Source organism: Chaetodon trifascialis, chromosome 4 (genome assembly GCF_039877785.1).
Source record: "Chaetodon trifascialis isolate fChaTrf1 chromosome 4, fChaTrf1.hap1, whole genome shotgun sequence".
In the NCBI taxonomy this organism is placed as follows: domain Eukaryota; kingdom Metazoa; phylum Chordata; class Actinopteri; order Chaetodontiformes; family Chaetodontidae; genus Chaetodon; species Chaetodon trifascialis.
This window is the reverse complement of record NC_092059.1, coordinates 5,289,089-5,307,453: the sequence shown is the minus strand read 5'-3', so window position 1 is coordinate 5,307,453 and position 18,365 is coordinate 5,289,089. Positions and strand designations below refer to the sequence as shown.

Here is an 18,365-nt window from a genome sequence, read left to right as displayed (position 1 = left end):
AAAGGCCAGATGGTCTTGCCAACTAAAATATGTTAGCGCTTACACAATATTTGCTTAAGGGTTGTTTTTGAGCCTTGGATTTCTTGGTTCAATATGTAGTAACGCAACACAAACTCCAACCACGGCTAGAAGACAATTAAGTTGTCCATCCAGTCGTTGGTGCTGCCTTCAGACAAGCTTATGTCTGACATCCACAGAAGTCAGAGCGCCACAGCGGCTCCGACAGCAGGCGACATTCCTCTGGCTGCCTTTGAAGTTTTGTAGTATTTCCACAGCATCTGATAATAAAATGCGGATTTGACATTGCTGCAGTTATGTGATGCAGCAGAGATACAGCACACCATCTTCAGCTGAACATCGTCCTCGTGTGTGTGCGTGTTTCCCTCTTTATGCGTGTTTTTGTGCATCTTTCCGTCCGACTGTGCACATGTGTTTATGCGTTCCCGCGCACCGGTGCAGCTTGTAACTCTAGCCCAGCATGTTGCTCCGAGAAACACCACAGATGTTCAGATGTTTCTCCTTGGAAAACAAACAGAGCAGAGGCCATTTTCTCCAGGGCAGAGGGACTGTCAAAATAAGAGCTGGCCCCTTTCGGACCTCTCCCCCAACAATGACTCCCTCACTCACTGGCAGATCCCCTCTCGCTCTCTCTTAAAAAACGGTTTGCAGGATGTTTTTTTTACCTGCATTGGGAAGTAGAAGGTTTAGAGGTGAGTTTCTTCTTCACTCTGTTTTTATGTATGTCTGCACATGCGTCTGGGCCATCCATTACTCTGGTGGAGCGCAGGGGAGGGTGAGGGTAATGGTTCCTCAGAAGAGATTTAAAATCCTGAAGACTGAGGGAGGGAGTGGGGAAAACACGGTGGGAGATCAGGACACTCCTGCCACCCTCTCCTCCTCCTTCTGCTGCACCTTTGATTAATGCCTTGCTCCGCACAGTGCGTGGCGGAGCTCCGCAGGGCCTCGCAGGGCCCCGCAGGGCCCCGGGTGAAGACCTCAGGGAGGCGAAAGAAGAGAAACACATGAAGACAGAGCACCAGTCCATTTGCTCATGTGCATGCTAGAGCCCAGACATTTGTCTTTTGGCCTCATAATGATGATAACAAGGGTTGTTTTAAGCCCACACATGCATCAGTCTCACACCTGAAAGCGCGATTCAGGCTGAGGACATGAAGCGAAAGCACACACTGGCACAGACAAGTCATTGGTATCGCCGCTGATAGCAGGAGATGAATGTGACAGAGTCGGAGCAGAGGGGAAGAAAACAAGCAGTTTGAGCTGTGAAATTGAAGAGGATCAAAGTGTCAGTGAGTCATAAATAAATCCCCGTCCCTCCCTGTGGATAGATGCAGCAGACGTTGTATTACACCAACTCTGCGAGTGTGTGTGTGTATTAACACTCTCAATGCTTAAACATGAGACCAGCGCCGCTACGGTTGCTCATGTAAACTGGGGAGGTGGTCCATTGAAGCCCTATTGGCCGGCACATTTTCCCAGAACTCTCGTCTGTGTGTGTGTGTTTGTGTGTGTTTTTGATGCAGTGTTGGAGACCAGCACTGCTATGAGCTTGTTTCCTCTGGGCCACATGTGCTCCGTGGTGCTGAGCAGGCTCAGCGCAGCGGTAATGAGAAGTCCAGGTGCAGATTTTACCCTCAGGGAGGAAGTCCTTGTTTACTCATTTTTAACCTTGTTCCTGACCCCCCTTTTCTTCAGGCTTTTTGACCCCGTGGACATCGTGCTGTTGAAGTTGCACCGGTTCAGAAACTGTTGAGACACTGAACACCCTGTTGATTATGTTATTATACACACGCTCAAACAGACTGAAACGTTTGTCGCAGGCTGGGACAGAAACACAGCAGTATGACATCAACGCAGGTGTTTCAGCAGTTTCCTTTTTTGATTGATTATGTAATGTAGGATTAATAATAAATGCTTATTCACATGAAGATCATATTAAATTCTGGAGAACTTCAAATAGTTATGCCTCTTAAAGCTCAGGGACTTCTAACTATTCATAAATGTCAAATCATTTTTAATGCTTGCACAGATAACTGCCATTAGGCCTCATCATGCAGCGCAGTATTAAAAAGTTACGGATGGTTCAGTGGAGCATCTCTCACCTGTGACAGTTGTTTGGGCTAGTTTTTGTATTACATTACAGGTGGATGCATTGACGATATCTACACAGTACAGATGATCCCTATTTAACCCCACAGTTGAACACTGCTGCTCTAACACCTGTGTTGTCGATGCTGCTGTGGCTGGATCAGCTGGGACTGGGTGTGATTTCCACTAAGTTTAACTCTGGATGAAAATGAGCCACTTTACTTTAAAGGTCATCATTACATCAACGCCACGCTCCATTAATGTGGCACATTTCTTTCCAAAGCAACTTACTTTTTCCACAAACTTAGGGGTTCTTGCTCAAGGGCAGAGGGACATGTGGACAGAAGGAGCTGCCCGACACACGTTAAACTGTCCGTTAAGTTTTGGTGAACATTGGGCAGATGAGCCGGAGGCCTTGCTGTGTGCTGGTCTGCCTTTGACCAGCAGAGGGCTCTCTGTCAGTGGAAAAAGGTTTACTGGTCTCCCAGGCATACCCCTGTACTCTAATAAAGGCTTTCCTATAACAGATACACTGTAATAAAGTTTTCTACTTTTTAAGAGTGTTGGAGGAACTGCAGCTAAACTACACACTCTTCATTCAGCCGTGACGGCTGCACTTTATTCCACTCTGAGCGAGCAGCAGAGCTCACCGTCTGCACCGTCACTGCTGTCCTTTAGAGGGCACAACAAGTCTACTTTTCCTCAGTGTGTCTGTGCGTAAGTCAAAAGCACTGAGTGGCCTCTGCCTTTGTGTGAGTGGCAGATGGAGCTGGTATGGCCTGTTGTCTGCAGCCGCTGACGCCCGGCCTCAGGAATGATGTCGAATTGAGGAGTGATGAAAACACCGCTAACTGAAGCGTGCACACACAACTATGGCGTATTTTGTCAAATTGAAAAACACTGTCTGTCCTGGCCTGGCGCGCACACACACACACACACACACACACACACACACACACACACACTCAGTCATCGCAGTGCTAATGACATTCTTTCACATGCATGCAGGTTTGATTGGGGAGCAACACTGTGCAGGTTCAGCTGGGTTCAGCGCCTGGCCTACTGCAGAGAGAAGTTACAGGGTATTTGCATGGTTTTTGGATACTTACAACACGTATTGGTAAAATAATAAGTTATGTTTAATCAGGTTATGAGTAGATGAAAATGCTTTACAGTTTCCTCACAACACTGTGGCTTTAGTGCTTCATTGAAACTGATGTCTTTACCCTCGCTGCACAATAAAAAAGAGAGATGGAGGTTTAATATATGCATACATATACATATTACAGCTCTCTTGAGATCTCTTTAAGTTTTACTTTATGCCTAAAAGGTCATTTCAGTGGTGTCATTTCATTCTTTCATACTTACGTAAGAGTTGCTGTATAAATATGTGTTAGGTTTTTGTATTTTCATCATTACATAACATTTCCATTGCATGATAAAATACCTTCGCCTCCTAAAAGGTAATAAAATCTCCCTGAATGTTCACTGATAATTAAAGCTCTCCTATTTCACAAAGCAGGAAAAGCCGCTGCTGCTAATGCGAAACACCCCAGACGCTAGTACACATGTGGATGTGTGTGTGTGTGTGTGTGTGCACAGGTACTCCACAGACACACAAGGAGAGAGACACCCTGAGATTTTATGAGCTACGCTTTGCAGACGCCTCTTTGGCCGATGTGAAGGTATGGGGTTGCCATGTCAACCACTCTCAACCACAGGAGCAAATTCTGCCGGCTGGTCAGATCAGCACCTTGTGACACGTTGTATGAACTCAGACACCCTGAGCTCAAAAGACCACGTATGCTTTTCAGAGCTTTGCTGAAAGGACTTTAGCAGTGTGTTTTAGCTGCTTAGCCACAAAGCATCTGTTCTGTACACTTCAATGAGCATCGCCGAGTGCACGACACAGTGTCTGATGTTTGGCTTACTCTTGTTATCGTTCAGATTATTTGAAGCGGGGTTGTGTGAGGTATTTGTCGGTAGTCAGTGTATTACCTGCAGTGGATGGCAGTCGGCTTGCCCCCATGTACTGCTGTAGACTGAGGACAGAAGCAACACGTATTTTAGCCACCAGAAAAATCAATCGCAGTCTAAGTGTATGCTATATTTAGAATATTTTCACTGCTTTACCTGCTGTCAGACAGCCCTTTCAGACAGGAACACTGATGGTTTTGTTAAAGGCGTCTGGTGTTGCACAGAGAGCGATATTAAAAGCTTCGGTTCGTGTCACAAAGGGCTGTCTGATGGCGAGGCAAAGCCCTGAAAATAGTCTACACGTCATGCATGTTAGCATGATGGATGTGATTAGCATGCTGCTTGTAGCCCATCCATCCGTTGTCTATACCCGACTATCCCTTTTCGGGGTTGCGGGGGGGCTGGAGCCCATCCCAGCTGTCATTGGGCAAAAGGCAGGGTACACTCTGAACCAGTCACCAGTCAATTGCAGGGCAACAGATATAGACAACCATTCACACTCACACTCACACCTAAGGACAATTTAGAGTCACCAATTAACCTAATGAGCATGTTTTTGGTCTGTGGGAGGAAGCCGGAGTGCCTGCACAGGAAGAACATGCAAGCTTCACACAGAGAGGCCCCGCCCGACCTGGGAATCGAACTGGCAACCTTCTTGCTGTGAGGCACGCGCACTACCTGCTGCCCCACCGTGCCGCGCTGCTTGTAGCATTTTGCTCAAAGCATGGTTGCACCTTTGGCTGTAGACCGATAGCACCATCACGCAGTGGGACTCCAGGAACTACACGATGCCGGACCCCCCCGGTCTGTTAGCCACGTCTGGCCCGTGTGCCTGAAACACAAGAACATGGAGTGAGAAGAGCCGCGTGTTCGCTCACATACCGACCCCAAGCACCTCCATAGTGACACCTTTCAGGCCAGCACTTTTTTTAATATGCACACACACATAGTATGCGTGCGCTTGTGTGCATGCCTTGTGTACATGCATCCAATCAATCTGCTGAAGAAAACGTTGTAGTAGACATGTGGATAAGCACCTGGTGCTCCACTGGGAGGCAGTTATGTAACAACTGGGAAATTTATTGGACAGGAGAGCAAACATACCAGTCAGCCAGACGGCCACGCTAGGACTGATGTGGAAAAGAGGTTTGTGTAACATACACACTGGTACACACACACGCTGCTCTCCCCCTCGTCATCCCATGTGAAGGGGGGGGGGGACTCATGTTGCATTGCGTGCAGAGTTGTAATTTTGTCTTTGTGTGGAGTCGGTGGCCACTCTCTGCGCCTTGCCAGATTTCACTGATTTACCTTGAGACTGTGCTCGAAACACTGTAACCACCGCGATTATGACACACAACGCCACTCACACTAACGCACGCAAACACACAGCAGTGTAATTACAGCGGATCAAGGTGAAATTCACCGAGTCTGATAGTCCAGCTAATAGCAGGCGACAGCGAGGTGAAACACACATCGTGAGGAACAATATCAAAGAGCGAAGCCGGGACTGACATCAGGACACACGAGGGGCTTTTACAGTGATGGAGGCTTTCATTTAATGCTGCGGTCATGAGGGAGAATCAAGGTTTTTGAAATGAAAAAGGGAAAAATGTGACTCCTTCATGAACAATAGCTTTAAGGTCTATTTTTGGCTTTTTCGTGGCCTTATCAAAAGCCATATTGTGGCTTCTAGAAAGTGTGTGAAAGCACCGTGGCAAAGGAAAATGTAGATGAAGGCTAGTTTGTTTTCTTTCTTTTCACTAATTCTTTAAGAACGTCTAATATCTGCAGCAGTGTCATGATGTGCTCTGACTCAAATGAATGTGAATGTGTGCGTGTGTGTGCATGTGTGTGTGTGTGTGTCTGAGTGAGCCTAACCACCTAATCTGCTTTAAAAAACCTGAAGTCAGACAGGGAAATTAGCATCTGCCGCTCTTTAATTGAGCAGATCGTTTCCCTGTCATTTCAGCCTCTGCCCTCACCTTCATCTCTTTTTATACACACACACACGCTCAAACACACATGCAGGGCTCCCTTATCCACTTATAGAAAGGCACTCTTCGCGTCCCCTCACTCTTGTCGGCCATTTATTATAACCACACACAGGCAGACACTCCCCTCGGCGGCGGGGAGGTGTTTCCCCCTCAGTGGGTGAGACCTACACGCCCGCTGTTTGATCTCCTCACGCCTGTTTGCAGACAGGACAGCATCTGAGGGCCTCGCTGCCAAGCCGCCATGCTGCCCACATGCCCGTCCGCTAACACAACCGCCCAGCTGACATGAAAGCGCTCAGGAGACAGTGTTTTACATGCAGATCCCTGCGCTCCCCGCAGTTATGCTGCCTGCGGTCCGCTCCAACCATGAAAGGTTTTTCTTCGTAAGTGGCGGGGCTGCGACCGCGCCCTCCTCGGCATGTGATTAATCACATCCAATGTGAGTGCACAGGCTCCTGCAGCAGCTGGTATGCTGTGGCTGCTGTTTGTGCCTGCGTGTGCCCTTCTCACTTTACATTTTCTCTTGTCTTCATTCTGTGATGAGGCACGCAGCCACACTCGGCCCCACGCCGTGTTCGCCGCGGGGCTCCTCACAGTGTCGCATCGGCGGGGGAGGCTGCAGTTTAAAGCGACTGTTAGATCCTAGATGTTTGTGTGTGTGTGTGTGTGTGTGTGTGTGTGTGTGTGTAGATCGGCCTACGGAGCGTTGTTCTGCACTTCCTAAAGAGCGCATGAAGCAGCCCAGATTAACAGGTCTTGTGTTTTCTCTCAAGCAGGCCACTCTGGAGAGGATTAAGGCTCAACACCGGAACTCATAGCTGTGGACCCAACTTGTAGAGCGCTGACACAGCGTGCTAGCCTCTGGCCACCATTTGCCTGTAGTCAGAATCAGAATCAGAAAAAGCTTTATTGCCAAGTATGATTTTACACATACGAGGAATTTGTTTTGGTGAGGCAGAGGTGGAGTGTGAAGAGTGTCGGGGGGGTTCCGGGCCTTGTTGATAAGGCTGACAGCAGACGGGAAAACACTGTTCTTGTGGCGTGAGGTTTTGGTCCTGATGGACCGCAGCCTCCTGCCAGAGGGGAGTGTCTTGAAGAGTTCGTGGGTGGGGGTGGGAGGGATCAGCCACAATCTTTCCTGCACGCCTCAGGGTCCTGGAGGCGTACAGGTCCTGGAGAGACGGGAGATTGCAGCCGATCACCTTCTCTGCAGACTGAATGACACGCTGCAGTCTGCCCTCGTCCTTGGCGGTGGCAGCAGCGTACCAGACAGTGATGGAGGAGCTGAGAATGATGGCTGTGTAGAAGTGCACCATCACTGTCTTTGGCAGATTGAATTTCTTCAGCTGCCGTAGGAAGTACCTCCTCTGCTGTGCTTTCTTGATGAGGGAGCTGATGTTCGGCTCCCACTTGAGGTCCTGGGAGATGATAGTTCCCAGTGAGCGTTGGCCCAGTTGGCTTTTATCTGTGGCCTTTTGGCCAATAGCACGTGTTGTCCGAGAGTCACGACACCAATCAAAGCAAAACTTAGTTAAAATTCATCACTGCACTTCGATAACGTTGTCAGATGGACAGTTTTAAAAAAGGACATCGATGCAGCAGGCCCAGAGATGTGGGCTTCTTTTTCCACTCATGCCTGATACCTGCTCAGAGGTTTGGCGCTGTTATGTAGCATCAAACCGCAGCCTCGAGCAGAGATGAGGAGCGCACTACAGATCTCTCGTCAGCTCACGTCTTCGCTGCAAGGCCGCTGCCGGAGCTGCTCGAGGCCGTTTCAGACAAAGCTTGTGATTCCTGCAGCGTCAGCGGCGTCCCGCTCTCTGTGGTCCCCGCGGAGAGGAGTAAGAAAATAGCAGTTTTGTGGAATGATAGCACGTTCTAATGACTTATTATTTCCTGTCATGACAGCACGACTTCGGTGCATGTTGGAGCTCAGCCGGAGTCTTTGTAATGTGTGTAAACGGGACTTTTGACAGAGGAGATGAGACCGTTTGAGTAACAGTAAAGTCAGTCAGTATTATTTAATCTGCATTATTTTCCAAATCTGTCTTAGGTCAAAGGCTAACATTGCAACACAATGTTTGTCTTTCATTTTCCATCCATCCATTGTCTATACCCGACTATCCCTTTCCGGGGTTGCGGGGGGGCTGGAGCCTATCCCAGCTGTCAGCGGGCGAGAGGCGGGGTACACCCTGAACCGGTGGCCAGCCGATCACAGGGCAGCATATACAGACGAACATCCTCCTAAGGACAATTTAGAATCACCAATCAACCTAATGAGCATGTTTTTGGTCTGTGGGAGGAAGCCGGAGTGCCTGGAGAGAACCCACACATGCACGGGAAGAACATGCAAACTTCACACAGAAAGGCCCCGCCCGACCCAGGGATCGAACCGGCGACCTTCTTGATGTGAGGCACGCGCACTACCTGCTGCTCCACCGTGCCGCTGTCTTTCATTTTTCCCCTCTTTAAGAAGAATAGCTATATGTAAATGCACTGCAACTCCTTACGACCCTTTATGTGCATATTTCCTCTGCATTTCCTCCACATGCATTTCTCTTGTATTCACATCACATTGGGTCAGTAATTAAGATCGCAGCCTAAATGTCTTGTGCGTCACTCATGTCTGCGTTTCCACTGAGCAGCACCTTACTGCAAGCCTCGGCGTGCATTACTTCTCTATGATATCATCTCATGATTGCACTACGCAGAAGTGACTTCCTCCTGACCTAGAAATGCCACGGTTGCGATGGCGACCGTTAGCATCACGTAAGGGATAAAGGGCACGGCGAGCATGTAGCTCCAGAAGCCCACCGCTCCTCTCTTTCTTCATCCTGAGATACAGTAGCAGAGAGATTTTCCACACAGGATCACCTCGTCTAAACTCTCTAAAAATCCTCTCCCTCTCTCTGAGAATCACGTACTCTCATTCTTCTCTCAGACCAGAATAGAATTTTTGACCAGGTTTCAAAATAAGCCGGGATATTTATAAGTAGTCTCGTTGTCTACATTCCTCTGATAAGTACGGAGCGATTAGTTTTGATTGTGGTGTCAGGCATGGATGGTGATTTGTTGCAGCCTTTTGAGGGTTTTTGAGGAAACAGACTGTGTTTTTCTAATTGAATGTTCCCTGTGTTCTTCAGCCGAGGCCGTGTTTCCTGTAAGCACCACAGTTTGGTGGTGGTAATGGAAGCAAATACCCTTTTACTTCCACATTTCTGACACATCGTGTGCCCGGCCTCTGTTTGCTCAGTTGTTGTTGTTGTTGCTACAGTGATTTTCTTTTTCTTTAACCTCAGTTTTCATTTTAGCGTTAGAAGAGAAAAAGATGTTTTTTCTTAATGTATTTCCTGTGTAGCCAAAGGCTGATCTATAGAGCAACATTGTTCTCTGAGAACACCTCAGTGATATGTTCACCGCGAGCCCACACACACCATCCTGCTGCCTGAAGTGCTCAGCACACACCGAGTGCGTATTGATCCTGTGGCTGAAAATAGTTCCCACCAAACTATTTACTCCTGCTTGAGTAATATTTGCTGAAAACAGTACAGTGCGCAGCTTTTTTAGGAAATGATGAAGCCTTTTTTTAAAGGAAAGTACATGGTTTTGATTCACTCTGAATTATTTAGTTCCTCAGTAGGAGTTAGTGGTCTTGGGGCTGAGGGTCCACATATGGAAAGTATTGAGGGACCGAGTAATGCCTCAGTTTGGTTTGTGGATCTTTTCACGGACTTTGTTCACAACAACAAGAAGAATCACACCAGCTTTGTCCTTTAAAGGCAAAACGCTGATCACACGTTGTTCTTCCTGCTCACATCGACCTCATCTCACTCAACATTGCTGATTTTGAAACATTTCAAGTCAACCCTCCAAAATATTTTTGCACATGATAATTGTTCATAGGAGTTTATTTTTTTACCTCATAAAGTTTGCGTTTGGCTCAAAGCTCAGCTTAGATCAGACAAGTGTGTTGTGCTTTTATATTAAATCAGGTTTGTACATTATTTGTGCTGCATAATCAATGATAACATTCAAGTCTCTAGGTTTGTTTATTTATTATTCTGCAGCACAGCAAAGAGTTGAACAATGAGATTCAAGCTTTTAGGCCCTTTATGAAACTGTTTTTATGGTGGAGTGCAGGGAATCTGCTGCTCTGCTCTGTCGTCTGCTGGTACGGCAGCGGATACTTCTGTATCGCTTGCCAGAGGTGAAGATTATTATGAGCTGAAGGCTAAAATACATGCTGAACGAACGCAGTGCAACACGTCTGCCGCAGCCGCAGCCAATCACAGCCTTTGGAAAACGGATATTTTGGCCCCTCCGTTTTCAAAAATAACATCGTGCACACAACATCGTTTTCAAAAATGTTGTTGTTTACATGAACCCGGATAAACACGCCATCGAGCGCATCATAACTAAGCCAAACCTTTGGGCGAGTGTAAACATAGGTCGCTCACATGACGTTAAGTATTCAGTCGCATGTTGTGACGTTTCGGAACCTAAAACGCTGTTTAACCCAGTTTACACGCCGACAAATAACTGGCGTTTTCAGAAATCTCCACTTTGGCCAGAGTTTTTAAAAATGATCGTTTTCCATGTAAACGAGAGGCCAAACCGCATGAAAACATATGCGTTTTCCCTAAATGTAAACGGGGTCTGAAGCTGAAGCTGTGGGCACCTGCACCCCCACCTGTGGTTACATGACCCTGCAACAGGGAAAAACACACAGCACTTTGTAAAAATGAGTGCAGTCTGTTTTTAAAGGATTCAAGTAATTAAACATGTCATTGTACCAGAAGCAGTGCGACACAGCGGAGCAACCTCGTGGAAGGTCCAGTAGAAACAGTAGAAACAGAATGGGATGATTTGAAAACACTGAAAGCCCATATTTAATTGAAAATAGCACAAAGACAACATGTCAAATGTTTAAACTGAGAAATGAAAATTGAAAATTCTATCCATGTTTAGAATTTGATGCCAGCAACACATTTCAGAAAAGTTGGGTCAGTGGCAACAGAAGACCATGAAGAAAACACCTGGTGGAACATCTCAGTTAATGAGCTCAGCTGACAACAGGTGAGTGACAGGATCAGGTATAAAAAGAGCCTCCAGAGAGGCTGAGTCTGTCTGAAGGCCTTCGCCTCCCTGTGCCAGACTGTGCTGACAAACAGTACAATAATGAAAGAACAATGTTTCTCAACTGAAACTGCAAAGAGTTTGGGGATTTCATTGACTTCAGTACATAATGTCATTAAAAGATTCAGAGAATCTGAGGAAATCTCTGTACGCAGGGGACAGGGTCGAAAACCAGCGTTGGCTGGCCGTGATCTCCAGGCCCTCAGGGGGCGCTGTGCTGAAAACAGTCACGACTCTGTGGTGGGCATCAGTGCATGAGCTCAGGAACACAGTTTACTGCTGCAGCCACAAATGCAAGTTAAAACTGCACCATGCAAAAAGGAAGCTGTATATAAACCAGGTCAGACACTGGCCTGTCTGTCCTGACTTGTCCCCCGTTGAAAATGTTTGGTGCATTATGAAACATAAAATACGACAGAGGAGACCCCCACAAGAATGAGAAAACTTTCAGAGATCCGTCAGTCAGTCGGTCGCCTCAGCTCCCAAACGCTTACAGAGTTGTTAAAAGAAGAGGTGATGCAGCAGAGCATCAGCATCAAACTCTGAATAAGGATCATTTTAACGACAAAATTCTCAGCTCCATGTTGTCTTTGTGCTGTTTTCAGTTAAATTTGGCATTTCAGTGTTTGCAAATCATCACGTTCTGTTTCTGTTCACATTTTACAGTGTTCCAACTGTTCTGGCAGCTTTTTTCTAATTTCACATCAAAATAAATCAATCAAACTGATTTGTGTCTGTGATCCTGCAGCTGAACGATCCAGTTAATTCATTCAGTAACAGTTAATATAACCTTTGTTTCCTCGATAACCAACTTCTTTATCACTCGGCCAAACTCAACACGAACTCAGTTTATCAGTGTGATTTATTATCTTTGTGCTGTTTTCTGTTGAATATCAGTCAAAAAGGATTTGTAAATCAGTGCTTCCTCTTTGTATTTACATTCAGCACAAAGACAGTTTTCTGATATGACCTCTCACTGCTGTTTGAAATCTGACCCATGATGGTGGTGTCATCTGCAAACTTCACAGAGTTCTCTCCATGTCTGGGTTTGCAGTCATGGGTGTCCAGCATGAACCAAAGGGGGCTGAGCTCACAGCCTCTGGTGTTGACCGTCAGTCTGGAGTCAAAGTGAGACGCTGGACCTGGACAGTAACGTCTCTGCAAAGTTTTTACTGTCACATGTTTTATATGAGGGCTTCGTTCAGTTCTTTATTCTGCTCTTTATTTTAATCCTCACCCAGCTCCTTTCATTAGTGATACATTCCTCTGGGCTTCTCTGGTTGGTCGGTTCCACCTTTTCAGCGTCACAGGTTGTGCTCACCCTCTTAGTAACAATTGCTCACCTCCGGCTCCGTTAGACCTAATTAAGAAAACCCTCAATCAGCCGTTTCCTGCCTGTGGATCGAAACCGAACCCCGCTCTCCGTCTGCTTTCTCACTCTCCCTGATCTGTCTCTTAGCAGCGTGGTGATGAGTCAGTCTTTGAAATTACTTTGCAGCCCTCTAAACGAGTTGTTGACTGTCTGTTAAACTCAGTTGTTTCAGGAAGCAGCTGGGCATAGACGTAGATGGCAGACTCAAAAGAAATGCACTCACCCCTCATTTCCCATCAGCTTTGCAAAAGGCGTGATCGTATAAAAACAAGATATGATGCCAGGTGGCTGTTAGAAAAGCATTTATTATGTTCTTGATTCAAACAAACCGGAATTCAGCGTTTGCGTGAGAGACATCAAACGGGGTGTGGTGTTGGAAATACGGTGTGGTGGCGTGGCGGCGGCAGAGCGTGAGATGAGTTCAGACGCAGGTGTTCAGCCTCACGGCCAAGCCGGGATGTTCCGGGATCGGCACCTGGTCCCGCTCCCGCTCGAGATCTGCAGCGCCACGATCAACATCTAAACCACAGATTGCTTCGGGGGGGGGGCTGCATCCAACGGCCTGCCACAGCCCCAGACGTAGCCTTGGGTCTGCACTGTATGCTTTGGCAGCAAGTCAACCAGCTCTCACAGCAGACACGCAAGCACTCGAACAGATTTACACACCTCCTCCAACCAGACGTTCTAATATATGCAGCCTGCTCCCATTCCAGTGCTTCTGGAGCAGACACATCGATGCAAACATCCCAAGCAGGGCGACAGATCATGCATCTCAATCTACAGCATATTTACATGTCGTGTTCTACCATCTTCTGCCATCGTAAGCTTCTTGCACAGTATAAATGCTCAGAGACAAACATCAGTTGTCATTTGTTTTGCCTTTCTCCTCTGCGGGTGTCTGGAAAGATAAGACCCACATCTGACTGAGTCTTCACGCTCAGCTCCATCAAACAGCCCTGCTGTTTTTCCCAAGAGTTTACCGCTCAGCCGGGGCTGCCAAGGCGAGCGAGCCGGCGGGCCAGACGCTTCACATTCCTCAAGACAGCAGTTCAAAACAAAGACTCGCCGTGCTGAATTCAATGTGGTCTGTGTGAGAGAGAAAAGGAACCGGCGGAGAACAAATAGCAGAGGTTCAAGCCTGACACAGTCAAGCTGTTCGGCGTTTGTTATCTAACCGCGCTGACGTTGACGTATTCCTTAACATATATAATGAAGGTCAGTGTTCAGCCTTGTGGAAGTTACATCTCGTCTTTACAGTCAGAGGGGGAGAGGTGGGGGTGACATAGCTTCTCTGACACCCTATCAATTATGTTACAGACAGTTCATAAGCGTGCGCCGGAGAGATTTTTACCACATGTCCTGTAAATGTTCGATCTTATCCGCAGCGCTCGCGTATTCCTCGCTTATATGTGTCTTTGCTTTCATCCCCAAAGCACGGCTGTCTAATACGTGAGCTCATACGCTGTTATATAATCTTGAAGTAAGAGTTTTAATTGAGTTTCCGGGGTTTGGTGGTGACCCCGCGGTGGCAGAAGTCATGCATAACCTTTGGAGTTGAGCCTAATTAGTCTAATCAAAGCTGGAGCGCCTGGCGAGTCCTGCTGCCTTCACTGAGAGCAAAGCTCACAGTCCTCTGCAGCAGCACAGACCTTGTAAAGTGCTTTGTATAAAAGCTCTGTATAATGCAGCCGTGGACTATTGTTCTGTGTTATTGAGCGATGAAGATAACCCACTTTGTTAGCCTATTGTTGCATAACTTCTTCCTGCATTGTGTTTTTTTTATCATTTTGCTTTTAAGTATATTTGAAAAAGGCAACTGAGTCTACATTTTACGACACTTTTAGCTACTTTAGATACTTTCTTGAGTCTTTCACTCGGTCCACTACGTTGGTCCAGACTGAAAATTATCTCAACAACTGTTGGATGTCTGTAATTTTGTACAAGCATTCATGGTCTCCAGGTCGTCGCCATGATATTGACATTTTTAGCTCACAGACATGATCTTCTCAGCAGGGAATAAGCACATCGTGTTTTAACAGTCACGTTTGAGAACCCTGTGCACATAAGATAAGATAAGATAAGATAAGATAAGATCTTTACTTTATTAATCACCACACAACATGTCATGCTTTTTGGTGAAATTATTCCTCCGCATTTGACCCATCCTGGTCGTCCTTCCTCTGCAGCAGACCAGGAGCGGTGGGCTGCCAGCCGACAGCAGCGCCCGGGGACCCAGTTCCTTTTGTCACCTTGGTCAGGTGGTGATCTTCTTCTTGCATGTTTTTAGTGGGTTATTTTTATGGAGGATCCACCAGGTGAACACGGGGAGAACATACGAACTCCACACAGAAAGGCCCCTTTCCTCGAGATAAAGGGCAGCAGGCACCGAAGGCATGGTGGAGGACACACCCCCCCAGCCCTTCCTGGGCCCCAGGCAGGGCTGTGTTACCACTTGTTCCACCGTGCCACCTAAAGTTGGCATGTAGGTCATGTGTACTTGTACCAGAGAGCAGACCAGCAGAGCGTTGAGAGGAAGCAGACATGAAGTGGCTCCTGTAGCTTCAGTCTTCTTATCCCAGCACCCAGCTCACAGCTTGACTGGCTCTCTGGATCTTTCCTGCATTGCTTTGTAAAAGAAAACACCATCTTAACGTGAACTTGCTGATTTGCAGCACCCATGCTGGAGTCATCAGTGTCCTCGTTAGCTGTTATGAGCCTTGCAGAGTTTGCTGTGCGGATAGTTTTCAGCTTCGCTTTTATATCTTTTATGGCACAGCTGACCGTCTTGTTAACAGAAGGCAGTTACATTCCTGAGCAGCGCGAGGGGGAAGTGCAGGTGCCAGTCGACCTGCTCTGCCAGCGGCGCTGTGGACTGCCTGCCTGGCTCCCGTCCTCTGTCTTCCTTCTAGTCTCTCCGTCCTCTCTCTTTGTTTACTTCACTTTCTCACTCTTTTGCTCTTTTTCCTTGCATCTTCCTCTTTCTGCCAGAGCCTCTCTCGTTTCTCTCCTTTTATCTTGCACGCTGTCATTCGGGGTTTATTTCACAGCAGGTCTTTGCTTCCCTACGCACTTCTTTAGAAATGAGGGAACATTAGCTTTTGATTAGACAGCAGCGTTTTCTGCACGAATAAAGCAGCTCTTGTCCTCTCGCTGCCATGCGTTAAGCTTGATAATTGGTTTCAGTCCACACCCAGCTGAGAAAATTACCTGCAAATCACAACATGTTACATCTTACAGGCTATTTTTCGCAGATGCTAATGCTTTCCTGCATGTTTAGCTCTCTTTTCAGGTCAGCTTTGAAGGAAAGTGGGGTGTTTCTGATTTTATGGGACTTAAGTGTACAAGCTGTTTCACTGCAGTGTCCCTAAAGCTAATATTTACACAAATGCTAACAGTTGCACATATAGTGTCCTCTGCTATGTCACACTCTTGGTGTTTGGCGCCCACCCCTATATAGTGTGGTCTCAATAAGCACAAGCTGGACTGGACTTTTCAGTTTGACTGCCTTGTATGTCAGCGATAGCTTGCGCCATGTTTGGTCTGCTAGATGTTGCTGCCAATGATCTGGCACCAAGGGCCGGGCTTGTGGACAGGCAAGCCAGGCAGTCGCTTGGAGCCCCCAGCCACTAGGGGGACAATTATTGATAGGCCTGGGCTTTCAGGGACCTCTGTTGGTCTCTGGACCTCACTTTGAGAACCACTAATCTATTTTTTCAGTATTCATCTCAAATGTCACAGAAATTGTGCAAATTTTTTGCAGTGTGCACGGGTGGGGTGGGGGCCCAGGGATTTCTTGGTTGGAGCCCCAAGAGACCTGAGCAGCGCCACTGTTTGGCACCACACAATTCCTTCTGCTCTGGTTCGGCTAGACATTTAGGCGGTACAGCGCTAAAGTATTAGGTTAATATCTGTTTTGGACGTCTCTCACAGTCGGTCACTTGATTGGCCGTTGACAAGAATCACATATAGACGGGACACGTGTAGTAATGACCAATGAGAGTTGCTGCTGTCCTCTTCTTCTTCTTCTTTAGAGTTTTATGGCAGTTTGCATCCATAAGTGTCACATCACCGCCATGTCCTGGATTGTAGCAGCTTTATTGTGCGAACTGTTCCCCTTCACGACACTGATGTCACGTTTTACTGATCCTTGTCCTGCTCCTCCGTCAATGACGCTCTTTGCACTTGGTAACCGTGTGCGTTTATGTGTGCTTTGTCAGGTTGTGCAAACCGAGAGGAGCTGACCACAGAGCGAGCCCATTCTGCTGTGGAGGAGATGTTCGAGACCCTCCGAGGTTTGAGCCACACCAGGGACCACCTGAAGCAGCTGCGCTCCGTCTACACCGCCAGCGATGGAGTTCACCAGGTCAGAAACAGCAGACTGTCTGCACCAAAACACACACACTGTGTGTTGCTTTTAGCACGGCAATCCAACATGTCTGCTCTTTGATCTTCTTAGTCGAGACAGTCACACCCACGTCGACTGCAGTCCATCATCACAGCTCCAACAATATCTCCCTAAGAAATGTACATTAATCACTGCATGCAGCTCTTGTTTTATTCACCTATTTTTCTCCTCCTGTGGCAGTAACACAGCCCAGATTTAGCAGGGGACCTCTGGCCTTCCTCGCTTTTGTCCCTGTCCGGCTTGCGTCACACGGTCACACAGCACAGAAAGGAGTTCACTGTGAGAGCTTCTTCATAAACTGCCTGCTTCTCACAGGTTATGTAACTCCCTCAGTGAATCTCAGAGCTTTGTCCTTGTGAAAGGCTCTTACCTTTTCTTACTGACAGTCAACAGTGCAGCTTCACTGCCGCTGTCCTTCGCTGTGATTGGTGGCTTTTTCAGGGAATTATAGGTCAGGAATGTAAAGGTTAATCGATGAAAGTGCAGAGAGTTTGAGCGGGGTCCTCTGTGTCCTTCTCTTTTTTGTGTCTCTTGAATTTCCTTTAAAATGTGTTTGACTGAGGATTTTTTTTCTTACATACATCATTTATCCAACCGTAAAGCTGTTGGCTACAAAGCCTTATTCTCATTGGACGAGTGGAGCTCTAGTGTTCAGTGTCGTTTCCATTTTCATGCTATATTTTAGACACATGCTGTATATTATTTTTTGTCTTTAACAGTAATCTTTCAAGGAAGTCAGACATTTCGGGAAATATATTAATTGCTTTTTGGCCCGAGTTAGATCAGGAGATACCACTCTGTTATGTGCGTTTTTGTGCTCGTCAAGCTAACTGGCTGCTAGCAGCATAGCTAGCCCACAGACATGATCTTCTCTGCAGGGAATAAGCATGTTTCTCAAAATGTACTTGCCTCCAAAGCAAAATCCAAATCTGAGTGTTTTTTCTCTGAAACCATCAAAATGTTTTAATGCTAATCATCCAAAAGTTTCATGGCTGACTTTCATTCATTACTCACTCGCTCACTTACTGATCTCAGTGCAGCTGAATGACGGTACGCTGTTTGTGCGTTTGTGTGAGCAGCAGTGTGTTTCTGTTAGGACAGAACTGTCTGTCCCCACTTCTGCGGCATTATGAGAAATGATTTCATATAAAAGGAGAACAGCGTGATATCTGCCAGCTACTGGCTGTGCTTGAGAAACATCCTAAATCTATCAGCTTCTCTCAGCATGCTTCTCCTCCACCGATGAAGCCAAAGCCCGTCGGTCAAGATGTCCTCCTCCTTCAAGCGCGGCGCTCTCCTCCCCCGGGTTCACGGATGGTTTGACACAGTTCAGAACCTCTCACTCTTTTCTTTTTTTTTACTGTCGGTCATT

At 47.0% G+C, this 18,365-nt stretch overlaps 1 protein-coding gene across 1 annotated transcript in view; it reads left to right on the top strand.

Moving 5' to 3' along the window:
* The window catches only part of scfd2 (sec1 family domain containing 2), an 89,439-nt gene that overhangs the window by 59,936 nt on the left and 11,138 nt on the right, over window positions 1–18,365 (top strand). Inside the window, exon 6 of the mRNA XM_070960113.1 lies at window positions 16,806–16,951. Coding sequence (XP_070816214.1) covers window positions 16,806–16,951 — 146 coding nt within the window. The remainder of the gene's footprint in view (window positions 1–16,805; window positions 16,952–18,365) is intronic.